General features: G+C 46.1%; 1 protein-coding gene across 12 annotated transcripts in view; it reads right to left on the reverse strand.

Moving 5' to 3' along the window:
• Positions 1-26,310, reverse strand: part of CTIF (cap binding complex dependent translation initiation factor) — a 178,476-nt gene that overhangs the window by 101,273 nt on the left and 50,893 nt on the right. For 7 of the 12 annotated variants that reach the window (XR_014556181.1, XR_014556182.1, XR_014556186.1 and 4 more), the window contains exons 3-7: positions 26,132-26,215; positions 19,943-20,065; positions 17,141-17,214; positions 15,607-15,711; positions 9,950-10,025 (exon numbers count right to left, since the gene is read on the reverse strand). Coding sequence is in view for 4 of the 12 variants with exons in the window: in XM_083702736.1 (XP_083558862.1) it covers positions 9,950-10,025; positions 15,607-15,711; positions 17,141-17,214; positions 19,943-20,065; positions 26,132-26,215 (462 nt within the window). In the remaining 8 variants the exon portion in view is untranslated. The remainder of the gene's footprint in view (positions 1-9,949; positions 10,026-15,606; positions 15,712-17,140; positions 17,215-19,942; positions 20,066-26,131; positions 26,216-26,310) is intronic. The other 5 variants (XR_014556183.1, XR_014556184.1, XR_014556185.1 and 2 more) reach the window with 1 other exon arrangement.

Consider the following 26,310-nt stretch of genomic DNA (forward strand, 5'->3'; position numbering starts at 1 on the left):
TAAAGTAATTGCGTTCTGTGGAACAATTAATCAAGCACCACTAGGAGTTGTTTCTTTTTGTTTTCCAGCATATTTCTATTCAATAAGAAATTTGGAGTGCTGCAAGCAAAGGTCCAGAGCCGAGGGCCTTCTGGCGGTTCCCTTCCTGCCAGAAGTGAGGTTACAAGGAACCAGGCAGAGGGCCTTCTCGGTAGTGGCACCTGCCCTGTGGAACGCCCTCCCATCAGATGTCAAGGAAATAAACAACTATCTGACTTTTAGAAGACATCTGAAGGAAGCCCTGTTTAGGGAAGCTTTAAATGTTGGATGATTTGTCACTTTTTAATATATTCTGTTGGGAGCCACCCAGAGTGGCTGGGGAAACCCAGCTAGATGGGCAGGGTATTATTATGATTATCATCATCATCATCATCATTATTATCATTAAATAATGATAATCTGTAGCCCTCCAGTTATTGCTGAATTGCAACATTCATCATTCTTGACCACTGGCTATGCTAGGTGATGCTTGTGAATGATGGAATAATATCAGATCAGATCACAACCCGGCAGCCCTAAAGATTCACTGTCTCTGCAGCCTAGAGTCAGTCAGTCTGTCTGTCTCTCTCTGGAATCTAACTTTCCTGATACAGTCACACCTCGGCTTAGAGACACTTCAGGTTGTGCGTTTTCGGTTTACAGACACACCAAAACCCGGAAGTACCGGAACGGGTTACTTCTGGTTTTCGGCACTTTGCACATGTGCAGACGCACTAAATTGCACTTTGTGCATGTGCGGAAGCGCCGAATCGCAACCCGCGCGTGCACAGATGCGGTGCTGCAGGTTGCGAACGTGCCTCCTGCACGGATCACGTTCGCAACCCGAGTGTCCACTGTATAAGCAATTCACCCACTCCTAAGCTGGAAGCAATATGGTCCAAGCACAGTGGCCAGCCATTTCTCTAGAAAGCTTCCAAGAAGGCAGGACAGGCAATGGGAGAAGGGGCAACCAGCTGCAAAGCTCTCTCCCTCTCACACGTACACACGGATGACAAACGGCGTGAATGCATGCAAGGAAACCCACAGCGGCTCTTGTTTCCCCCCACCCACCCCCTTTCCCGAGAGCCAGGATCACGGCAGGGCACTTGTGCCAGGCTGGGTCCTGCCTCCGCAGAGCAAGGCTCCTTTCGCTTGGCTAAGCCTGAGGTCAGCTGCCACGACTTCGGCGGGAAGAGCGTGTGCCCTGACCCTTGTTCAGGATGTTGTATAGAAAGGCTGCTACTAACACTATTTGGGAAAAGCGACACCTGCAGCTTCCTCTCCAGAGAGCTCTGTTTAGCTTTGCAGGGGGAGAACCTCTCTGCCAGCGTTCAGCTGCCAGCTCACCTTGCATTGGAAAAACCACATCACCCTCTGCTGCAGCCTGTGGGAGGTGCACCCTTAAAAAAAAAAAAAACCTTTCACAAATTGCAAGGTGAATCTATGTTTTTGTGGGGAGGGAATAATCAGTGCCGGATTTAATAATAATTTATAACCCACCCTCCCCGGCTAGAGCCGGGCTCAGAGCGGCTAACACCAGTAAAATTACAGTAAAAACATAATAGGGAAAAAAAAACCCAATTTAAAATACAGGATAAATTCAATTTAAAATGCAGCCTCATTTTAAAAGTAGCCCATAAAACAAAACCATAAGGGCAAGGAAACATAAGGGTCAGACTGCGTCCAAACCAAAGGCCAGGTGGAACAGCTCTATCTTGCAGGCCCTGCAGAAAGATATCAAGTCCCGCAGGGCCCTAGTCTCTTGTGACACAGCGTTCCACCACATCGGGGCCAGTGCTGAAAAGGCCCTGGCCCTAGCTGAAACCAATCTAACCTCCTTGCGACTTGGGACCTCCAAAATGTTGTCATTTGTGGACCCTAAGGTCCTCTGCAGGGCATACCAGGAGAGGCGGTCCCGTGGGTACGTGGGTCCTAGGCCACATAGGGCTTTACGTATAAGCTAAACAAGCTATAGCTTAGGGCCCCACTCTCTTGGGAGCCTCCCCCCAATTTCACTATTAATATACTTCTTCTTAATTGTATTTCAGTTGAACAATTACAACAACTACCTGACATTCAGAAGACATCTTAAGGCAGCCCTGTTCAGGGAAGTTTTTAATGTGTGACATCTTAAGTGTATTTTTGGTCTTTGTGGAAGCCGGCCAGAGTGGCGGGGAAACCCAGCCAGATGGGTGGGGTACAAATAATAATAATAATAATAATAATAATAATAATAATAATTAATAATAATAATAATTAGATAAAATACATACTTTGTTATGTTCAAATGGCTTTAGATACCTATTAGGTCCATAAATTACCATATAGCATATATTCAACACAAAAAACCAGTGACAATTTGTTGTTGACAAAGGACAGCTGGACATATAAAGGGCCCCATTACCTTCAGTAGCTTAGCGCTTCATCAAACCTAAATTCAGCCCTGGGAATAATAACTCAGTCAGATGGGTGGGTAATTATAATTATAATTATAATTCTTGGAAACACACTGAAACTTGACCAAGCCCTGTCAAATCAGTTCACCAGGGCGCTCTCTCTCTCTCTCTCTCTCTCTCTCTCTCTCTCTCACACACACACACACACACACACTCATCAGGGCCATTTCACACATTATCCTTTAAACACCATTTCACCATTTTTTAAAAAAGGCCCATGAAGTGATGCTGCTTTGAAGTCCATCTTGAAAGTGCTGCTTAATGAAGTATTTTGCAAATGGCGCAACCTAAAAACTGCATTTATTATTTGCTTGAAAGGATTCTGAAGAGACGACCGGTTGCACCCTCCCCATTTGAAAAAAAGAAATAAATGCGTTCTTGTAATCTTTGCATACAATTCCAAGCACACTCATATTTTTTGTCATACCGCACATTCTGTAGAACGGAATGCACCCAGGACATTATAGTGGCAGGATAAGTCAGAGGGTGGATATCTGCTGCCACCTCCTGGTTCACAACAAGAAATGCATCCAGCTCAGGGTTTCACAAATTCTGGGTGTTCATTGACTCCTTTGACAAGCTTATAAAATTATCATCAACCCCAGCCCAGGTTCTTAGGAATGTAAAAAAAGCAAATTCAAGAAATATCAATATAAAATCAACACAGATTACTCAATCGCCATTATTAGACGCCATAAAAGGCAAGAAAATAATTTTGCAGTCTTTCTGTCTGAGAATATTGTATTGTGGAATCGTTTTATAAAATACACTGCCCTTTATTTCTGAGGCTCAGAGTTCCTAAATACATATTTTGTACCTCCTAAACTTCTTTTCCTCCACAGGCTATTTTGAACCTCCTTTTAAACCCCCCCCCAACTTCTACTGACCCCAGAACATTTGACTGTTCTGGGAAATGCTGCTGTAATGGTTATAAGGGGTTACTTGTGCGTAAGTTGCCGTTACTGCTAGCTAGATTGCCTGGCTAACCTTGCCTCGGCTGACAGCCCTTCACTCCGTGGCCGTTCAGTCACTTGCAGAATCCGTCAGTGGGCGTTTCTTGAACCTCTTCCAGCAAAGAAGTTGTTTGACGCCAAGTCTCCGCCTACTCTCCCTGCGCGGAAATCTTCTGCGCAGGGAAGGAGTGGGCAGAGGTGTGCCTGTGCTCTCCCCACTAGTTTCGGGCGAAGAGTCTTGGAGACCCCTCTCCGAATCCTCCATCTCCCTCCCTTCTCTACTGGTGTTGCGCTGAATTCCTTCCCCTCTGCTGGTCCCCTCTCCTGCATCGCTCGGGAGCCTTGCCTCCACCTCTCCCTCCGATGTCAGTTCCCTGACAGCTGCCTTATTCTAACAGTCTTGGATGGAACTGCGTATTTATCAAAATAACAGCAGGGGTGCCTGAAACAAAGAGGGAAAGACAGAGGACTAGAGGAGATGCTCTTAACCCACCAGGTGGAACCTCTTCCCCCAAAATATACCCCCTAAGATCTGGAAATATGCCCCGAACCTCAGAATAATGGACAAGGGCTGCAGCTCCATACTTTGAATGGAGTAAAAAAGGTAAAGGTAAAGGACCCCTGCTTCTGGGGAGAAAAGCAATGACAAACCTAGACAGCATCTTAAAAAGCAGAGACATCACCTTGCCGACCAAGGTCCATATAGTTAAAGCTATGGTTTTCCAGTAGTGATGTATGGAAGTGAGAGCTGGACCATAAAGAAGGCTGATCGCTGAAGAATTGATGCTTTTGAATTATGGTGCTGGAGGAGACTCTTGAGAGTCCCATGGACTGCAAGAAGATCAAACCGATCCATTCTGAAGGAAATCAGCCATTCTGAAGGAAATCAGTGCTCACTGGAAGGACAGATCCTGAAGCTGAGGCTCCAATACTTTGGCCACCTCATGAGAAGAGAAGACTCCCTGGAAAAGACCCTGATGTTGGGAAAGATGGAGGGCACAAGGAGAAGGGGATGGCAGAGGACGAGATGGTTGGACAGTGTTCTCGAAGCTACCAGCATGAGTCTGACCAAACTGCGGGAGGCAGTGGAAGACAGGAATGCCTGGCGTGCTCTGGTCCATGGGGTCATGAAGAGTTGGACACAACTAAACGACATAGCTGTCAACGTTACCTTTTTTAAAAGGGAATTTCCCTTATTCTGAATAGGATTCCTCGCAAGAAAAGGGAAAGGTTGACAGCTATGCTATGGGGATGCGGGGCGCATCTCGCTTTACAGGCCGAGGGAGCTGGCATTTGTCCGCAGACAGTTTTTCCGGGCCATATGGCCAGCATGACTAAGCCGCTTGTGGCGAACCAGAGCACCGCACGGAAACACCGTTTACCTTCCCACCGGAGCGGTACCTATTTATCTGCTTGCACTTTGACGTGCTTTCGAACTGCTAGGTTGGCAGGAGCAGGGACTGAGCAACGGGAGCTCACCCTGACGCGGGGATTCGAACTGCTGACCTTCAGACTGGCAAGCCCAAGAGGCTCAGTGGTTTAGACCACAGTGCCACTGAATGAAGTGTGTTTAGCTGCCACACTGCACAGACCAGCCTTTTCCAACTAGTCGACCTCCAGCTCCCTGGGCAGAATTGCCAAGGCTGATAGGAGTTGTAGTCCAACAACACCCCCCCCCCATTCTTTTGAATGCTTTCTTGGTTGAAAACTTTGCAACAGAAATGTACAATAGATGTTATAGGCAAAATAAGAAATAAACAATAAACAATTATTCATTCTTTAATTAATTAATACCTGCATTGTACATCCATTCGTGATTAACTCTGACAAGACCTCTGATCTTCCCCTTGCATTCCCGAATTAAATTTCTTAAATACGCGCTTAAACTTTACTTTCTCTGTGTTATTTAACTTACTATAGATTTTATTTTATAAAATGAACCTATTAACACGCCAAAGCTTAATCAATACCTGCCAATGGATTGATTTTTTGAAAATATTCTTTTACATAAAGGTAAAAGTAAAGGTAAAGGGACCCTTGACCATTAGTCACAGACGACTCTGGGGTTGCGGTGCTCATCTCCCTTTATTGGCCGAGGGAGCCGATGTACAACTTCCGGGTCCTGTGACCAGCATGACTGAGCCGCTTCTGGCGAACAAGAGCAGCACACGGAAACGTCGTTTACCTTCCCGCCGGAGCAGGACCTATTTATCTACTTGCACTTTGACGTGCTTTCGAACTGCTAGGTTGGCAAGAGCAGGGACCGAGCAATGGGAGCTCACCCCGTCGTGGGGATTCAAACCGCCAACCTTCTGATCGGCAAGTCTTAGGCTCTGTGGTTTAACTCACAGCACCACCCGCATCCCACACATAGTCTTTTACATAGACTCTGTATATATCCCACTCTCTGATAATTGCAAAAGGCTGGAAGGGAGAGGATGTCCCATCTAAGTCAGACTGACAAAATAAAATAAGAGAGTACGCTGAACTGGCGAGATTATCAGCAAGGCTAAGGAGCATTACAGATGAAAAAATTATCAGAGAGTGGGATATATACAGGGTAGCCCAACAACATCTGGAGGAACAGCAAGTTGGAAAAGGCACGTGGAGACAAAACTGAGCAAGATGCCAACACTATCAAGATCACACTTTTGGTGTCAAACCACGTCATTTCCCTTGTAGGATGAGAAAGGAGGCATGACTTAACCTCTCCACAGGCAACCAAGTCATAGAAGAATAGAGTTTGAAGGGACCCTGAAAATCATCTAGATCAGAGCTAGCAAGGCCAGAGCTCAGGGATGATGGGAGTTGTAGTCCAACAACATCTGGGGACCCACAGGTTGAGAACCGCTGGTCTATATCATGGGTAGGAAAACTAAAGCCCGGGGGCCGGATCCGGCCCAATCGCCTTCTAAATCCGGCCCGCGGATGGTCCAAGAATCAGCATATTGTTAAATGAGTAGAATGTGTGCTTTTTAAAAAAATCATCTCTCAGTTATTTGTGGGGCATAGAAATTCGTTCATTTTTTCTTCTTCTTCAAAATATAGTCTGGCCCACCACATGGTCTGAGGGACGGTGGACCGGCCCATGGCTGAAAAAGTTCGCTGACCCCTGATCTAGTCCAACCCCCCTGCAAAGCAGGAATATGCAGCTGTCCCAAACGGGGATCGAACCTGCAACCTTGGTATCATCAGCACCATGCTCTAAGCAACTGAGCTATCCAGCTGAAAAGTCTATGGTGTCTTTCACTAGCTCCTTTGGAAGGAAGGTGGGATGTAAGCTGAATAAATAACAATGAAACACAATGAAACAGAAGGGAGTCTGGCACCGCTTCAGCACTTCAGGTTATCAGTCAGATGACTCTGCTACAGGAGGGTGTCCTTCCACCAATGGCCACCAGATGGCACAACATCCGCTCCAAAACTGACCGTTCAACTTAAAAGAATGGCAGTGCAAAATACGTTCTGAGTATAGGCCTCAAGTATGTTCAACGATCACTCCTGCTCCTCAGGGAACTTTGAAAACTGTACTTCCGTCAGAGAGGGCAGAGGTCTCTGAACCGAGAAGTCACAGCAGTTCCCAACTACAATTCCCAAGATTCTTTGAGGGGTGTCGCGACAGGAAAACTGGCATAAAAGCAATGTTAAGGCTGCAGCGAAAATATGATCTTAGATGAGACACACACACACACATATATATATGTATATATGTAAAGGACCCCTGGACAGTTAAGTTCAGTCAAAGGCAACTATGGGGTTGCGGCGCTCATCTCACTTTTCAGGCCAAGGGAGCTGGCATTTGCCCGCCGACAGCCTTCCAGGTCATGTGGCCAGCATGACTAAACCGCTTCTGGCACAACGGAACACCGTGACAAAAACCAGAGCGCATGGAAGCACTGTTTACCTTCCTGCCGCAGCGGTACCTATTTATCTACTTGCACTGTCATGCTTTCAAACTGCTAGGTTGGCAGGAGCTGGGACAGAGCAACGGGAGCTCACCCTGTCGCGGGGATTCGAACCGCCGACCTTCTGATCGGCAAGCCCAAGAGGCTCAGTGGTTTAGACCACAGTGCCACCTTCGTCCCATGACAACAGGGGTTGCCAACATTTCTGGGGTGCTGTGAGCATTTGCAATCTGGGGGAAAAAAAACTGTGCTTGGCACCACACACACCCTGCAATCCAGCCCACACCACAATCTGGCCTATTCTCTGCAACTGAATACTTTTTTCTGAATGTCAATATTTTTTAGGGGTGGCCTGTTTTTGGCACCAGATGTCTCCGAGGGCACAAGCGGAACTGCAGGCATCATGCTTTCGTTCGAAGGAGCGCTTGTCCCCCATTTACCCATCCGATTCAAAGCTTTTGACCTCTGCGGGGCGATGGATACCAAGGAATGAATTCAAGGCACTAAATGAACATCGGGTACAGTCATCACCCCCACTGACACACATTCTAATTCACCTGTGACCGTGTAGATGCGCGGGAAATAATCAAGCAATTCAATTCGTACCTGGAAATGGCGGGAGGGAGCTGGAAAGTCCTTGTGGTACAAGGGGACTCTCCCCGGAGCCTGAAGAAGTCAGTGAGGGCAGAGGAAGCCCCCAAAGAGACCACAGGCACGGGGGGGGGGGGTTGTTTACACTGCTCAGCCTCCCCAACTAGCATCCGAATTGTGGGGTAGCACAGCAGCAGCCACGGTTTTCCCACATGTCCTCCAGTCTCCTGCCAGCCCCAGTGCTTCAATTCTTGTTGTGGATATTTTTGGACGTGGTAGTTTTGGTATGGATTGAAGAGAGAGCGGCAGAGGGGGTGCGTTTAAAGAGTGCTCCCCACTTTATGCGATTTGTACTTATAATGAAAATACAAAAATCAGAACTCCTATTAGAATAAATAAGTTCCGTTACAAAAACTGAAATACAGTGGTACCTCAGGTTAAGTACTTATTTCGTTCCGGAGGTCTGTTCTTAACCTGAAACTGTTCTTAACCTGAAGCACCACTTTAGCTAATGGGGGCCTCCTGCTGCCGCCGCGCCGCCGGAGCACGATTTCTGTTCTCATCCTGAAGCAAAGTTCTTAACCCGAGGTACTATTTCTGGGTTAGCGGAGTCTGTAACCTGAAGCGTCTGTAACCCGAGGTACCACTGTACTAAACAAGATGGATAAAAATGTGTAACAGGAAAAGAAGTAGAAAGTTGGTTTAAAAGTGTGTGAAAGAAAGTAATAGAAGTGGAAAGAAATTGCAATTGAGTAGATTGGATGTCTAACACAAGGGTGGGGTGAGGGGTGAGGGATGGTGATGGGAAAAGGAAGTATCTGTGGGACTGAGTGTGGGTATGTATGAATATTTTTAAGGATTGTATAAAATATATGTTTGTCTGTATATTTGTAATATTTAATGTTGAATTAATGTTGAATTATTTTAATAAAAGAAAAATTAAAAAAAGAAAAGAAAATACAAAAAAGTACTGAAAACTTTGCGAAGAAACTGCGGCCTCGACACGACTCGTTAACAACCAACAATCTTTTGAGACACCACAGCACTGAGAAGCAGATACTGTACATAATCTGACATCCATGTATTCAGAATATCCAGCAGTGCTGGACGGCTGTACCTGCCAAGTTCTGACTGCACCACAGTAAGGAAGCACAAAGATAACAGTTGCCCCAAAACCTTGATATTGTGGAGTCTGTTCCTAACAGATGCGCTTAAGAAAACATGCCAGGAGCCTTTCAGCCACGTAGTACAGGAAAGGGGCATCTCCTTGTGCCTGGGCTCAGAGGGCAAATTCTTAAAAAATATATGTAAATAAGAATACTTTTAATCAGTGCTTTTTTCCTGGGGGTACGCAGGTGTACGCATACCCCTAACCATCTTGTGAATCTAAGTTTGGTCTCATTGAGGGGCAGTATTTCAATATGAGTAGGAAAATGAGAGTACCTCTAAACATTTTTTAAAAGAAAAAAAGCACTGCTTTTAATAATATATCATGCCCACACCCCTGTGGAAAATATTGCAGACAGGATATAATCATACAAATCACTTTTTAAATAAAACAACAACTTTTTATTAAAAAACAATTGCCTCCTTATAATTTTATTTTAACTCACTAATGACTCTCAGTCCTCACTTCTGTGTGAAAATTGTACCCTGTGCTCCTCTAAGTCCACAACTCAAGGGTAGTAAGAATATTTATACCCCTTATAACTGATTTCACCCATTAGCTCAGTGATGTGTTTGATGCAACCCCTACATGGGCTTCATTCTGCAAATACCAAATGTGCTGTGTGTATTCTTACATCAAACTCAAAAATCTATAAATGCAATTTAGACAATGAAAAGAAAAAAAGCCCTTTATAGAGCATAATGCTCCAATGACAGCAAGGAATGGTTCTTGGCCTGAACAGCCAGAGACCAAGCATATTTGAGACACAGTTGGGAGCTTGGGAGACGAACAGCTCTCCCATTTGGGTGTCAAGCAGACAGAACAAGTTGTACAAAGGAGATCTGGGAAAAGACTCACCTGCCAGGCTGGGAGAACCTTCCCTATGTCGTTGAGGTTGATTCCATCTCCGTCCTCGCTCTTCCCTTTTCCGATCCTAAGTCAGGGACAGACAAAGGGGAGAATAAATACCGTGCACAAAAATGTGTTCATGCACAGGCTGGCGGCTCATGGTTTGTCACAAAGAAGTGACAAACAACACAAAACAAAACTCCGGCAGGTGTTTCTCCCAAATGGCAAATGCCGAAATATCTTTGTTCTTCTCCACGCCCATCCCCGGTTCAAATTTTCATTTTCATTTCTTAATGATCCACCTTAAACGAAAACGTTCCTCTTCCGCCAGGCCTCTGGCTGATCAACATCTGATACCCTTTTAAAGGTGAGGTGGGGGATCGTTCATTTGTGTTCTTATTTTTATTATGCGTTTTGTGGTTTTTATATTGTCTTTCTATGCAGGGCTGGATTTAGGTTTGATGAGGCCTGAAGCTACTGAAGGTAATGGGGCCCTTTATATGTCCAGCTGTCCTTTTTCAACAACGAATTGTCACTGTTTTTTTATGTTGAATATATGCTATATGGTAATTTATGGACCTAATAGGTATCTAAAGCCATTTGCATATGCAGAATGTAGGCACCCTGTATATAGAAATGAGCAAACCAGTGATTATTTTAGGGAGCAGGCTAGCAGGCGGGGCCCATTACTTACATCATAGGAGCCTACACAACACAAAACACTGTTGCTGCATGTAGATTTTATTTTATTTGTTTTTTATCTTATATTTTGGAAATGTACATCCAGGTTTTTTTCCTTTAATTTTTTGGGGGGCCCCAAGAGAGTGGGGCCCTAAGCTATAGCTTGTATAGCTTATACGTAATTCCAGCACTGTTTCTATGATGTGAACCGCCCCCCTGAGATCTACGGACAAAGGGCATTATACAGATTTAATAAATTAAATAAACAAACAAACTTCACTTTCAGCGGCTGAGATGCGTACCAACGTCACATTGTGACACGATAACACATTCCCAAAAGAAATCATAGCAGCTGAAGAGAATAGTAATAAGCTCATTGCAGGTCTGTGGTCGGACACAGAGGCAGTTGCAGTTTGAGTTAAGAGTGCTGGACTAGGACCCAGGAGACAGCGGTTTGAATCCCCAAGGCAGCCACCAAGCTGACTGGGGTGACCTTGGGCCGGTTTACTGCCTCTCAGCCATACATATCTCACAGAGGTAGGAAAGGAGGAACCATTTATACGATTCCTGAGCTCCTGGGCGAAAAAGGTTGGGGTATGAGTGACATAAATAACATAGCAGGAAGGGGAGCTTATCGCATGCAGAGGGAGACCTGTCTGTGCCTCCATTCAACGCACAGAGCCCAGCAAAGGTACGCAGAGAAGGGCCTTTTTGGCTGCTTTCCCTGTAAACAGCAGTGACAAAAATATTCCAGGTGAAGTAGAAGTGCAGAAGTACCAGCATTGAGAAGCATGTACACTTTGGGCACATTTAAAGGTTCATCTGACCACTTCATTACGTTTTTTTTAAAATAAGAAAAAATCTCAGCAGGTTTTGGGAGGAGAAGTTAAAAGTTAAATGAACTCCTGCAGTTGGATTTTGTATGGAAGTGACAAATAACTTAATGCTGCCTTTCTCCTATTGTAACTTAAAGAGTTACAGGATTGTATTCAACCTTGCTTTACTATTTGCATTGATGTACAGTGGTACCTCGGTTTAAGAACAGCCCTGTTTAGGAACTACAGTGGTACCTCGGGTTAAGAACTTAATTCATTCCGAGGCCCGTTGTTAACCTGAAACTGTTCTTAACCTGAAGCATCACTTTAGCTAATGAGGCCTCCTGCTGCTGCCACCGCAGCGCGATTTCTGCTCTCATCCTGAAACAATTTTTGGGTTAGTGGAGTCTGTAACCTGAAGCATATGTAACCTGAAGTGTATGTAACCCGAGGTACCACTGTATTCAGTTTACGAACTCCACAGAACCGGAAGTAGTGTCCCGGTTTGCAGACTTTACCTCAGTCTAAGAACGGAAGCCGAATGGTGGAAGGGCACTAGCGGTAGGAAACCTCATTAGGGAAAGCACGCCTCGGTTTAAGAACACTTTCGGTTTAAGAACGGACTTCTATAATGGAGTTTGTAAGTTTGTAAACCAAGGTATCACTGTACATCACTCTAGGGCCTTGTAAGCAAGCAAATAAACAAGATCTACACTGCAAGCTTACACAACTTCCCCTGAAATTATCCTGGGAACTATTTGGCCAGGTGATGCAGTTTCTCTATTAAAGATACTTCCCTCCCAACCAAACTACATTTCCCAGAGTTCATTGTGGAAGTGGGGAGGGGAGAGACTTTTAGCGAGTCGCTTTAAATCTGGAATGTAGAGATGCCCATGGAAACATGTGTACCTATTTGTAGCCTGTACAAAAGGTCAGGAAGGCTTACTGCAATCTCTTTAAACAGCAAGAGTCCAACAAAAATACGACTGCTAGGAGTTTCAATGCCACATGGACCGCATATTTGCAGAAAAGTAAGATCCACTGTTATTCATCATTAAACAATGGGCAATGTGGGTTTCTATGGAACTCATGGTGATGATATAACACAAACCAGAAAAACCTAAACCTTTCCCCCGGGTTGCATGCGTCCGTTTCCTTCGGAACAAAAGCAGAAACTGGATTCAATGGCATTTCCATGCTGGATTAACACTTGTTGACCCAATGTCTTTGATGTGAAAGGATTCTAAAAGCCCACCCCAGGATGAGACTTTGAAGCAACTGCCTGCTTAAGCTGTTGTACCTTAAAGTTTCAGTAGCACAAAAGGATTCTATATTCTATACGAAAGGCTGCCTGAATGCCACAATTCTGCAGAAGGACACGACAAAGCACAAGGTTGTTGTACCGGGTGCAGAATCTAGGTGCTTGAAAAGCTCACACCTTCCATTTCAATAGGATTTTCTAAACAGGTCTCTAGCTTCCGAGCTGCTTGGAAATGTGTTGGAACAAATTGCACAGGGCAGCCTTGGGCAGTTCAACATTGTCCACTCCTCGCTTTTCCCTCTATGAAGTGGGATGTGGTATTTGTCTTGAGAACCCAAGAGACCAAATGTCTTTCATGCTGCTTCTTTTTTCTTAAAACAAAAGGCACGTAATAATTTACACTCTGCTAATGTTATCATCAGGGACGCGGGTGGCGCTGTGGGTTAAACCACAGAGCCTAGGAGTTGCCGATCAGAAGGTCGGCGGTTCGAATCCCCGCAAAGGGGTGAGCTCCCGTTGCTCGGTCCCTGCTCCTGCAGTTCGAAAGCACGTCAAAGTGCAAGTAGATAAATAGGTACCACACTGGCGGAAAGGTAAACGGCGTTTCTGTACGCTGCTCTGGTTCGCCAGAAGCGGATTAGTCATGCTGGCCACATGACCCGGAAGCTGTACGCCGGCTCCCTCGGCCAATAAAGCGAGATGAGCGCCACAACCCCAGAGTCGGTTACGACTGGACCTAATGGTCAGGGGTCCCTTTACCCTTACCATCACCCCCTAATACTGAACTCGGGTGGTCTGGCACCCTACTACCAGTTTGGGTGCAAAAAAATAAATAAAAATCAAATGGCCCAACGAGGATCTATGTAAAACAAGTTTCTAGCAGCTGTGGAATGTTGTGGATGTCAGTGGGGGCGGGGTAGGAAAATAGAGGGGAGGTTGTATTGTTTGAACCCCAAACAATGCACAGTCTCATGCGAGCAGGATTAGGGTCATAGACATGTGTGCCTTGAGCCCTTCTCTGCCCATGATAGAAATAAGGTTTCAGGAGCAGTGGAAAGTAAAAAATGATACTTCTTCCCTTTCTGCATCTCCAGAAACCACCCTCCTTCAATAATAATAATAGTAATAGTAATAAATTTTATCCATACCCCGTCCGCCCTCCCTGGCCAGAGCCAGGCTCAGGGCTGCTAACACCACTAAAATTACAGTAAAAACATAATAGGGAGGAAAAAAACCAATTTAAAATACAGTACAGGTTAAAATGCAATTTAAAATGCAGCCTCATTTTAAAAGTAGCCCATAGATCAAAACCATAAGGGGAGGGAAACATAAGGGTCAGACTGAGTCCAAACCAAAGGCCAGCCGAAACAGCTCTGTCTTGCAGGCCCTGCGGAAAGATGTCAAGTCCCGCAGGGCCCTAGTCTCTTGTGACAGAGCTTTCCACCAAATCGGGGCCAGTACTGAAAAGGCCCTGGCCCTAGTTGAGACCAATCCAACCACCTTGCGACTTGGCACCTCCAAAATGTTGTCATTTGTGGACCTTAAGGTCCTCCGCGGGGCAGACCAGGAGAGGCGGTCCCATAGGTACACCTAGGCCGTATAGGGCTTTAAAGGTCAAAACCAGCACCTTAAATTATATGGTTATGTTCAAGCCTGGAAGCACAGCTAGAGAGGACTGGATGGGTGGGGGGAAATAGTGAATTGCCTTTCTCCTGAAACCTCTCCTCTTCCTCTATGAGCTCTAAACAAACTCCTGCCTTGAGTCGTGGACACCATGCGCAGGAGCAGTCCTCTTAGAGGCTGCTGAAACACCACAAATGTGGCTAAGGGTCCCCCACTTGTTACTGCTATAGGAATCCTTGAAGCAGCCGACCATAACAGTTGCTGGATAGTTCAAGAGGGAAGAGTGATGGTGGACTTGTGTCCTGTCATTGAAGGAAAAGAGGGCTATCGATGGCTACTACCGTATTTTTCGCTCCATAAGACGCACCAGACCATAAGGCACACCTAGTTTTGGGTGGAGGAAAACAAGAAAAAATTATTCTGAATCCCTGATGCCAGAACAGCAAGAGGGTTCTGGCTTCTGGGATACCGTGTGGCTTTTCTGGCATCTGGGATAACCACGCCAAGCCTCTTCAGGGCAGCGGGATGAAGGCTCCCTCTGCCCGAAGAGGCTGTATGCGGCTAAGGCAAAAGCCAGGGCAGGAGCGTCACTGAAGGGGTGCTGCACAGTTCTCCCTCTCTGAGAGGGAGAAATGCGCAGCATCCGTTCAGCGAAGCCGGAGAAAGAACAGAAGTCCCTTCTGTTCCTCCTCCAGCTTCGCATGACAGCCGCGTCGCTGAAGGGGCGCTGTGCAGTTCTCTCTCTCTGCACAGCGCCTTTCCTTCACAGGAGAGGCATTGGGTTGAGAGGGAGAGCTGCGCAGCACCCCTTCAGCGAAGCGGGAGGAGGAACAGAAGGGGCTCCGTTCCTCCTCCCGCTTCGCTGAAGGGGCGCTGCGCAGATCTACCTCTCTGCGCAGCACCATTCGCTCCATAAGACGCCCTCACATTTCCAATACTTTTTAGGAGGGAAAAAGTGTGTCTTATGGAGCGAAAAATACGGTAGCTGGAGGCAGAAATGCTTCTGAATTGCTGGAAACCATAGAAGGGGAAGCTGTCATTGTGCTCATGTTCTCCTTGCAACCCCATAGACGTGTGGCTGGTCACGGTCAGAACAGGATGCTGGCCCAGGTAAGCCATTGGCCCTGATCTAGCAGGCTATTTTTATGTCCTTCTCATTTGGGGGCTCCTGGTTGACGCTGGACGAGACGGGCCTTTGGGACGACCCAGCAGGGCTTCTCTTCCAATGATCTTTGGGTTTCCTGCCTCCCAACCAGAAAGTAAACAAAGCCCGGCGTCCTACTCACCCTTCTCTGTCTATGTGTGGGAGGGGATGCTTGGGGGGGTTGCGGAGCTTTCTGTGGAATTGGGTGAAGTCAAGTTTTTCAGGTTGCAAGTCCCAGGTGGCACCGCTAGGAAGAAGAGAGAGAGCGAAAGAGGGGATGAGACACAGAGCAGTTGAATCGCACACACACCACAAAATGATTTTTAAAATTGTGCAGGGATCTACTGAACAGGGCACTTGGGAGTTGAATGAACCACCAACCTCATGTGCTTTTATTAGACTGCTGTGGGCGAATGAGGACTAGATGAGCATAGCCACTTGCTCCTTGGTGCCTATTTATTTTGCAGTAGGTACTACCTTACAGGGACGCAGGTGGCACTGTGGGTTAAACCACAGAGCCTAGGACTTGCCGATCAGAAGGTCAGCGGTTCGAATCCCCGCAATGGGGTGAGCTCCCGTTGCTCGGTCCCAGTTCCTGCCAACCTAGAAGTTCGAAAGCACATCAAAGTGCAAGTAGATAAATAGGTACCGCTCCAGCGGAAAGGTAAACGGCATTTCCGTGTGCTGCTCTGGTTCGCCAGAAGCGGCTTAGTCATGCTGGCCACATGACCTGGAGGCTGTACGCCGGGTCCCTCGGCCAATAAAGCGAGATGAGCGCCGCAACCCCAGAGTTGGCCACGACTGGACCTAATGGTCAGGGGTCCCTTTACCTTTACCACCTTACAGGGATGCAGGTGGCGCTGTGGGTTAAACCACAGAACCTAGGGCTTGCCGATCAGAAGGTTGGTGGTTCAAATCCCCGCGATGGAGTGAGATCCCATTGCTCGATCCCTGCCCCTGCCCACCTAGCAGTTTGAAAGCATGCCAGTGCAAGTAGATAAATAGGTACTGCTCTGGCGGCAAGGTAAATGGCGTTTCTGTGTGCTGCTCTGGTTCACCAGAAGCGGCTAAGTCATGCTGGCCACATGACCTGGAAGCTGTATGCCGGCTCCCTCGGCCTGTAAAGCGAGATGAGTGCTGCAACCCCAGAGTCGGCCACGACTGGACCTAATGCTCAGGGGTCCCTTTACCTTTACCACCTTACAAGTAGCATTTGCTTTGGTGTGCGAAGTGGAGATTGCTTCTTCTAAAAACCACCAGGTGGCATCTTAGAATAATTTCTATGAACAAAAATAGTGAAGATTTTCCAAAAAGGTATCTTGCCTAATTTTATTAGGGCATCTTATTTTAGTGCCTGCTTCTCTGCAGGAAAAAAAAAAGCTTTAGAGGCAATCTGACTGATTTTAATAATCAACTGAAATGTTATATAAAGGCAAAAACCCAGCTTGTAGAACTAAACAGCATTAGGATGCTCATCAAGGCAGATGGCCTGGAGCTGAGAATTTTACGTTTGCTTCCTGCCAGCAATCATCATAAACCAGAATAGATATTGCAACTGTAATGGTAGAACACTGTACAGCAGTGAGATGAAGAGGTTTAGAAGCAAGTGGAAAAAATTAGCAGGTAGCCGAATGGAAATGCAGGTGGTATGGTGACATTTTAAGAGGTGAACTGACCTGAAGGACTCGAGGGTATTGGCTGCCCAGATATCTGTGCCCAGCATGTCAAGGGAATTGTCTTTGTTGCCGTTCTAAAAAGAAGGTGTAAAATCTTCATTACTTTCAAGCAGAACGACACGTCTACCATGCAACTTTGCCTTAAATAACGGAGAGCGCTTTCAGATTACCCATTTACTGAGCATTCAGCAATATTTGCTTGCACAAAGTTTGCTTACCGTACTTTTCGCCCTATAGGGCGCACCGGCCCATAGGGCGCACCCAGATTTTTTTTTGGGGGGGGGGAATAAAGAGAAAAAAAAAATATTTTCCCCACCCCCCAGGCTCGGGGCTGGGTCGGGGACAGCCCGAGCTTCCCCCGACCCCAGCCCCCAGAACAGGCTGCTTTCCGCAAGCCTTGGGAGCCCGGCGGGAACTCCCGCCGAGTTCCCAAGCCTTGCGGATAGATTCCTGAAGCCTGGATTTGCCCCATAGGATGCACACACATTTCCCCTTCATTTTTGGAGGGGGAAAAGTGCATCCTATAGGGCGAAAAATACGGTATATACAAATCTAATACATGAAAATAATGATCTTTATTGCAGAGCATTCACCCTGGTCTTCCTGTGAGATGTTTTACATGTCTTCCCGCTAGTCATTTCTTCGCTCCACTCTTTTCAATGTGTTTCGCCCCCACCACTTTCCAAATGGCAAAAAATAAAATAAAAATAGTCTTATTCCTTTCCTTTGCTGGGCTAAAGCGCCAGGGCGCATTGATCCAGTTTAGCTGTGCAAACTTGAATCCCTTTTGTAAAATACGGGTGGTCTGGAGGCAATTCTGCCATTGCCGAATCTCAGTTCCACAGAAACAGTGTGAGCCAATGAAACTGAGATGAGTTTGGACAGTGAACTGGGAATAAAACTGATAAATGGGTTGTAACCGAAACCTACTCCAGAGTACATAGACAACATGGCTAGGCACAGATTTAATCAGCCCTTGTCGTTCATGGAGTGAATTGGAAGATGAAGAGAGTTAAAGCAGCACATCGCCCTAGCGAGATCAGGGATATTTCCCTCATTCCCCCCCCCCCCCAAACCAGAAGCGACCATATAACTGAAGGCCTGTTATTCTCCGGCAGGCGACGCTTAAAACAGATAATCAGCAATAAGTTCTGGCTGAAACAACAGTTGTAGCTGGAAGTTTCTCATTCAGACAATCATCCTTTTGATGGGCTCACAGTTTGGAGGCTAACACAACATCTAGCTTGTCGAAACACTAAAAGCTGGACCGCACAACAACTTGTGACCCTCAACAAACTAAACACAGTCCACAGGCAAAGCACAACAGCTAATGAGGGCCAACTCCTCTTGTGTGTGTGTGATTTATCGGGTGCTGACAGGCTTCATGACATGGGAGTGTCACTTAGGGCTGTGCAAATGCTGTACTCAAGTGTTACTCAAATGATACAAACACCTTCCCCTACATTTTGGTCACAGGAGCCGTCCGCATTGCAGTTGTGGCAGCCACATTCCCTCAGGACACTGAGCGCATGTGGACATAGTCAAACTCTCATGATGCCCGGGAAAGTCTAAAAGCATGGGATGCCACCTATGTGCAAGAGCAAAATCCCCATATAGCAAAATACTGGGCTTAAGAAGTGCACCCTTCATTATCGCTTGGCTTGTTAATGGTTTGGAAATTTTGAAACTGGACTTAACGTAAAAGTAGACTTATGGATTATTATTTTTTTAAAAGATCCAAATCTGTAAACTTTTGCTATCCACTCAAAAGAGTTGGGGGTGACTCGCTAGCAACCATTCGAGATCTCTGTTAACTTTATTGAGAAGAAATGCATTCATTTTTGTTGGACGAGTTCTTGTTCTTCTGCATGGATACACTTTACTTTGCAACTTACGCCGTGTGATGCGTGTGATTCTTTTCGTGTCCATTTTTAAAAAAACAAAATCAGTAAAAGAGAGAGAGACAGAGACAGCCTGGAATTGTAGGACTAATTTTGTTTTTCTGCTAAAAAGAAAGGCGGTTCAGTTGGAGTTTCATTTTTCAGGCATTACGGAGCTGCCCTTTTTCTCTCCTAACTCCATCCATCAGTCAGCACCCCCAAAATCAGTAAGTTCCTTCTCTTGTTTGCACATTGCAAAACTCTAATTATTATTATTTTTTAAAAAAAGGAAAAAAGGGAAAAGGGAGCTAAATTTTGGGCCAACCCAACAAATTATAGCTTTTTGTATAAACGTGTGCAGATGTGTAATTTACAATCAAGTTGTAGGAACGTGGGGTATTATGGTCACAGGACACGGGCTCTTTTTGAGGAGTGAGGCCTAGCTCATTCAACCACAGTTTTTATGCCACACAGATTACATCCACACCACACATTTAAAGCACTATCAAACCACTTTAAACAGTCATTGCTTCCCCCCAAAGAATCCTGGGAGCTGTAGTTTGTTAAGGGCGCCGAGTGTCGCTAGGAGACTCTTATTCTCTCCTCACAGAACTACAGTTCCCAGAGTTTCCTGGGAATAGACGATTTGTTGTAGCGCTCTGGGAACTGTAGTTCTGCGAGGGGAACGGGTGGAGGGTCTCCTAGCGATGCTCAGCACCCTTAAACTACAGTTCCCAGGATTCTCCGGGGGAAATTTTTATAAAGCGGTGCGGCGGTGCTTCGAACGTGTGGATGTGGCCACACACACACTGAAGACTCATGTCCTTACAGGATGAGGCCTCCAGAGAACAGCCACCACCAGACATCTCTTCCAGCTTTCCTAGTCTTGTCTTCCACCACCAGCAAAACCACTAGAGGATACCTTGGTTGAATGACTGAACTGGCTGCTTCTCCCTCGGCCGCCAGACTTTGACACAGACCCATGCCTGGAGCCTGAACTAGGCTGGGATCCTGAGCTGCCACTGCTGCTGTGATCCCACTCTTCCTGGAAACATCAAAAACAACAACTCACTTTAGTTAAAGGCAACTTATCAAAGCTAATAAACGCCTTTTTTTTTTTGTAGGGCAGGAAGCAGGTGGGAGAGAGTTGAACCTGGGGTGCCTAGAGACAACCGCTTGCCTTCAATATCTGAAACCCATCTGTTACCCTGAACTAGGAATCCTGACTATTTTGCACCGGAGTCTGTCCTGAGGTCTCAAATATAGAATATTCATAAATGCACACATATCTAAATATATAAACCATGTGTCTGAAATGGTACAGGAGAGCAACCCTGAAGCCGTTCTGACGGGACCTCAAATATTCCTCTGCAGTAAGCGAGGCAAATGGGGAAATCCTATCTTAAGGGTATATTTGTGTATGAATAGGGTGAGCCTGTGAACTGGATTCAGGAACCAAAGTACAGTCGTACCTTGGATCCCAAACGCCTTGAGACTTGACCCTTTTGGCTCCCGAACGCTGCAAACCCGGAAGCGAGTGTTCTGGTCTGTGAACGTTCTTTGGAACCCAAACGTCTGGCGCAGCTTCCGATTGGCTGCAGGAGCTTCCTGCAGCCAATCGGAAGCCGCGCCTTGGTTTCTGAATGTTTAGGAAGTCGAATGGACTTCTGGAACAGATTCCGTTTGACTTCCGAGGTACGACTGTATTAACCACCACAAAAGAAAAGCCAGGCTGCTCAGGTAATGCAATCAGCGACCATTATTAGGTATCTCAGCAGACAGGATTTCTGCTGTAAACCGCCTCCTGGGATGTATGTATGACGATTTTGGGGTGGTCTTTGGCTTAGGGGAAGTTGGGCAATGTCAAAAGTCTTTAATGGTTCCTGCACAGTTTTGCTCAGAGTCTCTTCCTCCTTGGAAAGAGGCGAGGAAACTCTGTTGCAACAGAAAAATGAAGATCTGCCTTGCTTTCGGCTGGATCCATTCTTCTCTGACAGATCATGGACTTAAGGGAGTTGGGCAGCAAAGCCAAACCCCAATTTTACATCATTTTCCCTGGCTCACTTATCTCAAAAGCACTCCTGAAGTGTTGCAGGCGTCTCTGATCTGCAACCAATTCTTTATACAGTGGTACCTCGGGTTACATACGCTTCAGGTTACATACGCTTCAGGTTACAGACTCTGCTAACCCAGAAATATTACCTCAGGTTAAGAACTTTGCTTCAGGATGAGAACAGAAATTGTGCTCCGGCGGCGCGGCAGCCACAGGAGGCCCCATTAGCTAAAGTGGTGCTTCAGGTTAAGAACAGTTTCAGGTTAAGTACGGACCTCTGGAAGGAATTAAGTACTTAACCTGATGCATGCATTAACTGCTTTGAAAAAGCAGTCAAGGGGGGTTGGACTAGATGATCCTTAGGGTACCCTTTCAACACTATAATTCCAATCTCCGAGTAGAGAAGGGGCCGGGAAGGGCCACAGCTCTGTGGTAGGACACCTGTTTGGTAAGCAGAAGGTCCAACGTTCAACCCCCAGCATCCCAAGGAGAGACGTCTGCCTGAAACCTTGGTCAGCTGCTGCCAGCCAGTGCACACGATACTGAATTGGATGGTCCAAGGGCTTGGTTTTGTAGAAGGCAGCTTCCCAAGTTTTGCAGTGACAGGTCGAAAGGTGCCTTGACAGAGCTCAGCCTAGGAATGTAGGATTTTATACCAAGTTAGCCCATTAGTCCATCTAACCTAATATTGCCTGCACAAACTGGCAGTACCTCTCCGGGTTTAAGGCAGCAGCTTTTCCCAGCCCTACCTGGTGACACCAGGGATTGAATTTGGGGTGCTGTGTGAAGCAGAGACTCTTCCATAGAGCTATGGAAGAGAGATGAAACCCTGGACAGCGGCTGCCAGTCAGTGTGGACAACACTGACCCAGATGCAGCAATGCTTCAACTGTGCATCAGGCAGCTTCCTATGTTCCTGTAGCTCAGTGTCAGAGAACATGGTTTGCATGCATAACATGCCAAGTTCAATGCCTGGCCGCTCCAGCTAAAAAGGATTCTCACTGCTGAGAAAAAGATTTATAGGCAGTCACTGTCAGTCGGAGTTAGCACTACTCTGGTAGAAAGGCAACTGATCCGATTCATTAAATATATACCGTATTTTTCGCTCTATAGGGCGCACCGGACCATAGGGCGCACCTAGTTTTTTTGGGGGGAAATAAAGAAAAATAATTTATTTTTTCCCCAGCCCCAAAGAGCAAAGAAGCCAAGACAGCCAGTGGGAGAGGCTGCGCGCCGCTTTGTTTTTAGCCCGAGCTTCCCCTGACCCCAGCCCCCAGAACAGGTCCGGGAGCAGCAGCAAGCACTGTGGATAGCTGCCCGAAGCCCAGGGTGCGCAGCACTGCGCTCCCTGGGCTTTGGGCTGCTATCCGCAAGCCTTCGGAGCCCGGCTGGCACCCCTGCCGGGCTCCGAAGGCTTGCGGATAGCTTCCTGAAGCCTGCATTCGCTCCATAGGACGCACACACATTTCCCCTTCATTTTGGGAGGGGGAAAAGTGCGTCCTATAGAGCGAAAAATACGGTATATATTTCAGATCTTGTCTGGCCAAGCAACAGATTGAGGTGATGCTATATTGAGAGAGCAAAGTACACTGCTCCTCTTCCATCAGGGACGCTAAAATTCTTTGCAAGTTAAAACAAAACTGATCTCGGGTGAGCCCAGCTTGGGAAGGAACAGGATAAGCAGGGTTCAACAGCGCTTAAATGCAATGCACACTCAGGAGAAGCACACAAACGGAGACAGACACACGCGCACACTTCGCTGGAAGGGTCGCCCACACTTAAAGCTATCCAGAAGGACTGCAAAGAGGCAGTCTTGAGCTTCCATTAAAAAAAGAGTTAAGTCTCCTAAAAAATGGATTTATGAAGTAAAAGTTGCAGGTACCCTTCTAAGTGATTTCTGTGATGTATGAAATTCTAAATTGACACTAATAAATTTAAAGTAGGTCCCAAGGATGGGGGACCTGTTGGTGGACTACAAATCCCATGATCCCTGCCCATTAGCTATGCTGGTCAGGACTGATGGGAGTCCACTGGCTCTCTGCCTGTGCAGTAGCTTTTGCCAACCTGGTGCCCACAGCTGTGCTGGCTGAGAACGCCGGACGTTGCAGCCCCAAATACCCGGAGGGCACCAGGTTGACAAGCGCTGCTTAGAAGAGATGATAAACCCTTTCATCTGTGAACATCCCTGAAGGTTCCATAAAAACAGCCTCGATGCCACGGGGAAACACACATCAAGCAGGAATCCTGCCTATGAGCAGAAATACAAATACTGCAAGTCCTCCTAACGAACATTAATCTATAACACCAGTAAAAATTATTCCACTTTTCAAAGCTCTGCTTGTTGCGATAGGCAGTGTACATATGCCTCTAAACACCTTTGCCTTCATGAAGCTGAGACCATTTAAAACCATAAAGACATAGCAGAACTCTGGTGTACAGACAGTACTCAGCACATAAGTTTTCGAGTTAGAAATGAGACATTTCTAAAACACAGAGACATTTGAGTTTAGAACATGCATGTTGTTATTGGACTCCCGCTTCTATTGGCCCCAACCAGAATGATTCATGAACTGCAATGATGGGATGTGTAGTTAAGGGACGTCGGGAGGGCTACTGGCTGCCCAATCCTTTGTTTGGGGGGGAAATGTGACCCAGGTGAGGTATGGTGCTGGTTTTAGAACTTAGGCATGGTATGAAAAAAGTCAAGAGGATTAGAGAAGGTTCTCTGTCTCTCTCTGCTAGACTACTAGAACTTAGGTCACCCAATGAAAATGGCTGGCAGGAGATTCAGGACAGACAAAACGAAATACAGTGGTACCTTGGTTCTCAAACGCTGAAAACCCAGCTGTCAGCTATTGTTTCCGGGGTGCCTGCACCAATCAGAAGCCGTGCCTTGGTTTTTTTGGTGCTTTTGTTTTTGCTATTTATTTTGCATTTTTGTTTTTGAGGCATTTTTGGTTAATTTGTTTTTGTGACTGTGTGGAAACCCAGTTCAGTTACTAATTGATTGATTCTGTGACTGTGGAAATGGATAAAATCCCACCCCCATCCAAACAATGAGTATCATCAGTGCAGGTAAAGAAAAAAAATAAATTTATTTTTATCATCTACAATATTGTCTTATTTATTTTATAGTACAGTACATTGATTATTCTTCTGCCAACCTAGCAGTTCGAAAGCATGTCAAAGTGCAAGTAGATAAATAGGTACCACTGTGGTGGGAAGGTAAACGGCGTTTCCGTGTGCTGCTCTGGTTCACCAGAAGCGGTTTAGTCATGCTGCCACATGACCCGGAAGCTGGCTGCAGACAAACGCCGGCTCCCTCAGCTTATAGAGCGAGATAAGCGCGCAACCCCAGAGTCGGTCATGACTGGACCTAATGGTCAGGGGTCCCCTTACCTTTACCTTTATTATTGCTTTCATTTTATGGATCAATGGTCTCGTTAGATAGTAAAATTTATGTTAAATTGCTGTTTTAGGGGTTGCTTTTAAAAATCTGGAACGCATTAATCCATTTTGCATTGCTTTCTATGGGAAAGCGCGTCTTGGTTTTGGAACGCTTTGGTTTTGGAACTGACTTCTGGAATGGATTAAGTTCGAGAACCAAGGTACCACTGCATTTATTTGTGGAATGTAATATATAGAATTTGCTGCCAAAGGCTTAGATGGCCTAGAAAAATTAGTAACAGTAATAGACAAACTGATGGAGGATAGATCTCTTTAAATGGGTCCCTAGATTGCGTCCTTTCCTACGATCTGTTTCTCCCCTGAAGTAATCATATCTATTACTGTAGCTCTGCCCTTCTCAAATAGCACGGCCTTTATATCTAGTTTTTTCTCCCCATCTTTCCCAAACTGCAGCAGGGGAGGAGTGGGAGCACTTAACCCTTTCCCCACGGACAGTGGTCCCAGTGCTGCAAATTGCCTTTCTCCCAAAAGCTGGAGCTGGAGGAAGGAGGAGTGATGATTCGGATGCAGGTTTTCAGAAGCCTGGAAAGAGCTGCTTTTCACTTCCAGCTTAAAGCAGAACAGCAGTGATTTGGGCACTGCTAAATCTTCCACATCTGGAAACACCTCTGGTTAGGGTGCTTGGCAAAAGAGCTAATGAAGTTGGAGAACTTTGCTAAACCTCAGCAAAACTAAGTAGCTCAAGTTTCTTCATTTAGTTCAGGCACCCCCAAACCTGGCCCTCCAGATGTTTTGGGACTACAACTCCCATCATCCCTAGCTAACAGGACCAGTGGTCAGGGGTGATGGGAACTGTAGTCCCAAAACATCTGGAGGGCCGAGTTTGGGGGTGCCTGATTTTGTTGATAAGATTTATATACCTCTTGATTGCAAAAACCCTAAAAGTGGCTTACAGAGAGTTAGCTTGCAAACAAGCTAAGGTTTATGAAATACTGTTAAGAAAAGGCTGTTATGCACCACCGCAAGGTCTTTTGTTTTGATTTCGTTAGCTTGGCTTCTGTAGCATAGTAAGTACAGGTATCAGAGTCCAACAACTTCTCATGATCTAGCAAACAGCTTTGAAAGCAAACTAAGGATAACATAGGCAACGCTGGAAGATCGCAACACAGAGGAACAAGCAGCTTTCCAAACTGGCTCCCACCAGTACTATTTTTCTAGAAAAAAGGGGTGCCAGAACTCACCAGGAATGATTCTCTTATAATGGCTATTGTGCCCACCTGAGAGGTTCTGGTGAGTTGTGGCTGGGGGGAAAAATCCTGCCTCCCACCCAGTTCAAATAGCAGAGCAGGGTAGTTGAAAACGAGACTTCTTCAGAAGCTATCTTCTTCCTTTTTCAGAAGGATCACCCGGAAATAAAATTTCCCACACATTGCAACTGAAAATTCAGTTTAAAAGGGAAGGTTTGTGAGCAGTTATCAGCAAGAACCCAAAGTCATGCTTCAAAATCCTTCTGGGGAACATTATTTTATGCTGTCAAGACATCTCAAGTCTTGGGAGGTGTAACCCTGAGGCAAGGAAGAAAGCCACAAAACAGACAGACAGACAGACAGACAGACAGACATTTCTCGCGGAAGGTTCCTGTTTCCCTTACCTGGTTTTGATTATGAGGTGCTACGTTCTTGCCTCGCGAAGAGGAACGGTTGCCTTCTACCTGTTCATTGCAGTCAGCTGTCCACTGAAACAAAAGAGAACGGGACACAAAGGCACCATGTGAAACAACTGCTTTGAGGGAACCCTGGAAACAAAATGCTGTAAAACTGGGAGGAGAAC

The sequence above is a fragment of the Podarcis gaigeae genome (assembly GCF_964106915.1).
Source record: "Podarcis gaigeae genome assembly, chromosome: 11".
Lineage (NCBI taxonomy): Eukaryota > Metazoa > Chordata > Lepidosauria > Squamata > Lacertidae > Podarcis > Podarcis gaigeae.